The sequence below is a fragment of the Hydra vulgaris genome, chromosome 03 (assembly GCF_038396675.1).
Source record: "Hydra vulgaris chromosome 03, alternate assembly HydraT2T_AEP".
NCBI classification, from domain to species: domain Eukaryota; kingdom Metazoa; phylum Cnidaria; class Hydrozoa; order Anthoathecata; family Hydridae; genus Hydra; species Hydra vulgaris.
The window spans coordinates 66,856,519-66,862,990 of NC_088922.1; the positions used below are offsets into that span (position 1 = coordinate 66,856,519).

A 6,472-nucleotide genomic window follows, 5' to 3' on the forward strand; every position below is an offset into this window, starting at 1 on the left:
GTTAGGGTAAAATTTAAACTCCCATTTAAATGTTTTATATTTTATTTTTGTATTCCTCTTACTTTATAATTAAATTATAGACATTATATAACTAAAGTTTGTTTTGATAAAATAATAAAACTGAAATAAATTATTATGCCTCGTGAATACCAACGCAAGACTATTGGTACATATGATCACAGCAAACTAATGACTGCCATACAGCTTGTTAAGGAAGGAGAGTCAGTATACAGTGTATCAAAGTCTTCTGGAATTCCTTATGGGACATTATACAGATGATCCCATGATCAAATCCAAAGGAATGACAAAAGAATTGGAAGCGGTCGTGGGTTTGTTTTAAATAATACTGAGGAAAATCTTCTAGTAGAAGCCTTGATGTACTTAGCTGATAAGGGTTTTCCACAAGATAGAGAAGATATCAAACTGATGGTTAAATCCTATATAACATTTATTGGCAAAAAAACTCCATTCAAAGTTGACAAGCCAGGGAAAGACTGGTGCATGTCTTTTTAAAAACGATGGAATGTAGTCCTTGGTAAAAGAAAACCTGAACTTTTGACAAAAGCAAGAGCTAATGATCTTTCTTTAAAAACATTGACAGATTTTTTTGAGTTATATAAGAAGACATTAAATGATAATAATTTATTTGATAGACCGCATTGCATATTTAATTTAGATGAAACAGGTTTACGTACAGATCCTACAGCAGGAAAAATCTTTGTTCGTAAAACATCAAAAACAGCCTATTACATTGCTCCATCATGTGGTAAATCAATGTATACTGTACTGTTTTGTGGGTCAGCAAATGGGCAGTGTCTACCTCCCTTTGTCGTTTACAAAGCCATCCACCTTTATGATGCATGGTGTCAAAATGGACCAGAAAATGCAATGTATGGTGTAACAAAATCCGGTTGGATGGAGGACTATATTTTTGAAAGTTGGATTGATAGGTTTATTATACATGTAAAAGATTATGAAAAGCCTGTGTTGCTGCTATGTGATGGACACAACAGCCATATAACATATTCTACTGTTAAAAAGGCTCTGGACAATCATATAATTTTACTTTGCTTACCTCCGAACACAAGTCATGCATTACAACCTCTTGATGTTGGTTTTTTTGCTCCATTGAAATCCCATTGGAAGAAAATCCTTAAGGATTGGTTAAGAGAAAGCAGACATTAAAATGTTGACAAGTCTGTATTTCCAACTTTACTAAAAGCTCTTATCAGTAAGATAGATAACAAACTCCTGAAAAGTGGTTTTAATGGTAGTGGTCTTTACCATGTTGACAAATCAAAACCTATGAAAAAGAAAGTGAATATGTAGCCAATGCATGAGGAAGTAGATAAGTTTAACAAAAAAGAAAATGTTGTAAAAAATCTGCAGAGAGCAATCGATTCTGTACTTACACCTAGCCCAAGTCAATCTACACTGACAGCACTTGCAAATTCAAAAAAACGCAGAGCACGTGTCCAGGCCAAAAAGGGAGAAATTTTAACAGCACAAGATGTTGTCGCAAGGTTACAAGAAGAAGAAAAGAATAAAGCTGAAAAGAAGACTGTATCAGTAAGTAAAAGAAAACTGCTTGACATAACTAATACAGTTTGACTTTTTAAATACGTGAAAAGCAATAAGTGTGATATCAAATCAAATATAATGAGTATTCTTATATCAAATATAATGAGTATCCGCATTACCCCACCAGTGGGGTAATTTGGATATATGAAAAGTGTTGTTAAAAGAGAATTAGTATGTTAGTTATTTAAAATATATTTATGTTTTACTCATTGTGATTTTATTGTATACACCCTGAATGTAAAGAAAAATAACAAAAGTTTTTATGGTGGTTTTTAACTAAAAAAAAAAATTATGTTAGAAAAAAATATATCTAAAATTCTATCCGTATTACCCCTCCCCACCCTATATGTTGAATATGATATCATATATTTAATTGGAAGTTTGTGTTTAAATATCTTCTTTTTATGACCTCTTGTGACTATTAGTATCTATTAATATTATATTTTCTTCTTAACTATTTTCATCAATATATATATATATATATATATATTATATATATATATATATATATATATATATATATATATATATATATATATATATATATATATATATATATATATTAAATAAAATTTTTTCACTTTTTCAATATTATATCTTCTTTTTTGACTAATAGAGGGTGTTTGTACTTTGAATTGATACATCTTTTTTCCCTATTTTTATTCTTAAATATTATTTTTCATTTTACTATTTTTTTTTTTTTTTTCTCCTAAAACTTCTACTTGATTTATTAACCATATATTAGTATTATTGTTATGATCTGTAGAGGCTCTATGAAAAGATTAGGTTGGTATCTTGCCATACATATCTTCTTTGAGCCCCTGTTTGTTTATTATTTATAAATTAGTAATTATATTGTATTTTTTGTCAAAAGGAAATTGTAATTTATGTAAACAGCAAAATTAAAAAAAAATTAAAAAAAAGTTAAATATATATATATATATAAAAAAATATATATAAATATATATATATCTATATATATTAATATTGCATTATTTTATTATTAAATTTCTGGTTTGCTATATTTTGTTCTCTAGGGTACCTAAGTAACCCTAGTAAACAAAAAGCCTCTATGGTAGGGGAGAGGGGGGCACGTTGATACAATTGTTATATTTTTTGACATTAAAGGCTAAATATTATATTTTGAGTGGAAATAATAACTTGTATATGTTAGACTAAGTATCCTGCAAACACAAAAGATTAAGTAAACAAATACAAAAGATAAAGTAAACAAACTAAAAAAATATGTTTTTTTTTTTAATTACTCTAAACAATTTTCACAAATAAAAGCAGGAATACCATCTGTACATTCTTCATGGGCCCACAGTTTACAATCTACAAACTGAACCGAAGTTTCTCTTGATCTACTATTTGAATAGGGCTCGCCACACACAAGACAGAAAGTATCATCAATGTTTTCATTTGAATTCAAAAATGAAGTCCTTACAGTTTTATGTTTGGATATGGCTGCAACCGATTTAAACTTTGGTTCTGCTTTTTTCTTTTTCTTTTGTTCTGCCAGGTCAATAGCCAGTTTTTCTGGTGTATTGGTCAAAATACATGTTTTCTCCCGCGTTTACTCTAGCTGCGTGGTCCGGCTTTAGGAAGTTGCTGTACCACATAGGGCGAGGCTATAGCTTGATTGTTGGCACAAAAAATAGTTCCAGCAATAGCAATTTTCTCCACGTTCAAAGCAGAATCGACACCACCAGAAACTGCAGGATCTGGCTTATCACCAACAGACGAGAGCACAAACAGGACAGCGTCAATCCGAAAACGATTGAAAGGAAAAATCCCTGTTGATTCGAAGCCTGACTGTATGTTAGCAGGTGACATGGCAAGCTTGAATGCGTTACAACATGTAGCAGGAATGTAAAGAGGCTGCATTGGCTGCCCAAGATGGCTATTTAGCCATGCATCGCACTGAACATTATAATGTCTCTTTAGTGAAAAAAACACTGAACGATCTAAAGACTGCAGCCTGTGCAAACAATGAGGAGAGAACAAAAGCATATGAATACCATTTTCCTTGGCATATTGAATAAATTCAAGAGATACATGAGATTCATGATTGTCCAACAGCAGCAGGACAGGTTGTACAACTGTTGGTTTACAATGTTTCACAAAATGTTTCAAAAATAGAAAAAAATTCCCTTGTCCCCTTGACCCTTGTCATCCAGCCAGAAATATGACATGCTCCAACAGCCAGGGGAACCTCCATCTACCATTTGTTCACTATACCTGACCCTAGAAAATATATGTCATTGGAGGACATGCGTGTCCTAAGGCATTGACTCCACAGCACAAGGTTACTAATTTACCCCTCTCTGACCTTGTTGCAGATCCCACTTGTTTGACGCTTTTTGGAGCTACTATTTTTGATGGTTTCTAAACTTAGTCCAGTCTCATCCACATTCCAAATGTTCTGTGGTTCGAAATGGAAACGAGTGTACAGGCTCTCTAAATTGTTGTAAAACAAATCAACATTTGTCCTGTTAAAACTTGTCATTCTACTTAAAGAAGTGGCCTCGGGCGTTCTGATAGACAGGATAATTTCATGTCTTTTCATGAGCCCTTTAAACCAGTCTACTCCGTCAGATTGAATGGCATGCCAGGAACAAGGAATTACTTTTTGTAGACTCTTAGAATACTGATATGCAAGCTTTCTTGTTTCTTTTGGCGAAAGAACAAAAAACATTTTTGCTGCGTCTAGCAGTTAATTAACAATTTCTTGCTCCTCTGCAACAGTAATTAATAGTTTGTGTTTGAATTAGCCAGATGTGGAAACTCCTTCCTTGACTTTTTTGCAGAAACGAAGTAATGTCATTTTATCTAAGCCGTGGGTAAAGGCGACAGTTCTGAGACTTTGCTTTTTTGAAATGACTTTATCAGCAGCAAGTTTAAGGACTTGCAATGAGGCCCCAAAAGTAGTTTTTCTTTTATATGTTAGCACCATCTGAAATTGTAAAAAATTAAAAATTTTTACTTTCTCTGGTAATTTAAATTTATATTTAATACCAATATAATCACACCACGAACTTTTAAAGTGTTTACAAATATACGAAAACATTGATGCTAGCGGTACGGCAACTTAAACTCTGTTGTAATTTTTATTGGTTGATTTTGAAATTTGGGCGCGTCTTTTTAGAAACGTGAAATATAAGAATGGAACAACTTAGTTGGATTGCTATCCAAAAAATTGGATTGCAAAAGTTTTAAATAGTGGTATTAATAATAATTAGGCCATAGGCCTAACAATGTTTTATTTGGCCCATTTACCTATTTACTATCTCTGAAGGAAAAAAAAACATCAGTCTACTCCAAACAATTTAATTGCCTTAATGCAAATACATAAACAAAAATATTTTCGGCCATATTTAAATGCTTTACCAAAGGGGTAAGATGATACAGTGTATCAATATACCCCAAGTGGTCTGGATCCACATGTCCCTTTAGACTACATTGCATTAAATTCGAGTTAAATTTTAACAGAAGCAACGAACAAACAAATGACATATACAAAATCATTTAGCAATGTTTTCTCAAACTTATGGAAGGGTTGATGAGCTAAATGTACTTACCTTTTTTGTAAAATCTCTTACGAAACACGTTGTTAGTTTTTTTTGAAATGTGCTCGATTTACAAAATGCTTCCCAGCTTGATGAATTTTGAAATAAACGGAAATCTTTTTGCATTGGACGTTAGGGAACTAAAAAGCTGTTTCCCGTGCCAAATCTTATTCGCGCAATTAGTGTAATAGCTGTTTTATTAGCTTTGTATCAATTTGCCTCATATCAATTTGCCCCCCTCTCCCCTAGCTATGGATAATAAAAAAAAAAATTATATTAATTTTAGGTCTACAGCTAGCATATAACGCCTAAATATTTAAAAGAATTTTTGCTTTCAATGTTTTAATGTTTCAAATAGTGTCACGCAACAAGTTAAATCTGTGTTTGATAAAGCTTTAACACCGACACGAACGTTTTACAGAGTTGGTTAGATAATAAACGAATACCATAACATTTATCGTAAACTGATGAGTTCCTTTAAGCGTGATAAAGATAAGGAAATGTTCAAAAAGTGATTTAAAGAATAAATAAAAAAATCACTGTTATTGTTTAAAGTATTGGCGACTTCAAATGCAGAGCAAGAAAAAGTACAGCCCACTTTAAAAAATCTATTTTAATGGCAGGAAAGATATAACTTTAGTAGTTAAAAAGTTTAAATTAAAACGATTTCGAAAAACTATAAAAGAAGTGACCAGTTAAATGGTTTTTAGACAAAGTAACGACAGGTCTAAAATTGTTTAGTGGTCCAAATGGCATGCAGCTTGATAAGTGTAAAGTATTGTAAGCGGTAAAATTTGTTAGTATCGATTGTGAAGTTCAAGAAATTGATCGCAAAATTCTAAGTAAAAATCTGCCGTTCTTGTTGATATGAGTTCTACTGTTACATCAAAGTCAACTCAATGTTGTTAACAACTGTAAATAGAATTTTAAGATTGTATTTAAGACTTAAAAGTCATACCCAAGCATTAGAAGATGCGTGAAGATGGCATTGTAAGATCTATATTTAGCTCCTAACCTTTAGCTCCTAATTTTTTAGGCAAATTGTACTTTAAAGTACAATCAGAAATTAACGAAAAGGAAAGGAATATATTTCTTTATGATTAGCAATTTTGAACATTCGGAAAAGATTGTTTTTACTTAAATGAAAGATTTCTCATTTCATTTATTTGCAATTGCAATGCATTTTTCTACTTAAATAGTCACCCAATATTTCATTTCATTCGTTAGAAAATGCTGAAAAATATTTCTAATAAGTTCTAGACTTAAAATATTCTTTTTCAAACATCCTTGGGTACTTTGTTTGTGTCGTTGTTAGTTTGGGT

At 31.6% G+C, this 6,472-nt stretch overlaps 1 protein-coding gene across 1 annotated transcript; it reads left to right on the forward strand.

Annotated features, from left to right (window-relative positions):
* Positions 1-259: 259 nt before the first annotated feature.
* On the forward strand, positions 260-1,185 carry LOC136078858 (uncharacterized). Its single transcript, XM_065794675.1, has 2 exons — positions 260-329; positions 530-1,185. The coding sequence occupies exons 1-2, from the start codon at positions 260-262 to the stop codon at positions 1,183-1,185; spliced, it is 726 nt and encodes a 241-aa protein (XP_065650747.1).
* Positions 1,186-6,472: the final 5,287 nt, after the last annotated feature.

Excerpts from the sequence above, each read along its gene's own strand:
- LOC136078858 (XM_065794675.1), top strand. The coding sequence starts at position 260 with ATGGGACATTATACAGATGATCCCATGATCAAATCCAAAGGAATGACA. Across the intron at positions 330-529 it reads AGAATTGGAAGCGGTCGTGG|TCCTTGGTAAAAGAAAACCT; the intron begins GTTTGTTTTAAA and ends GATGGAATGTAG.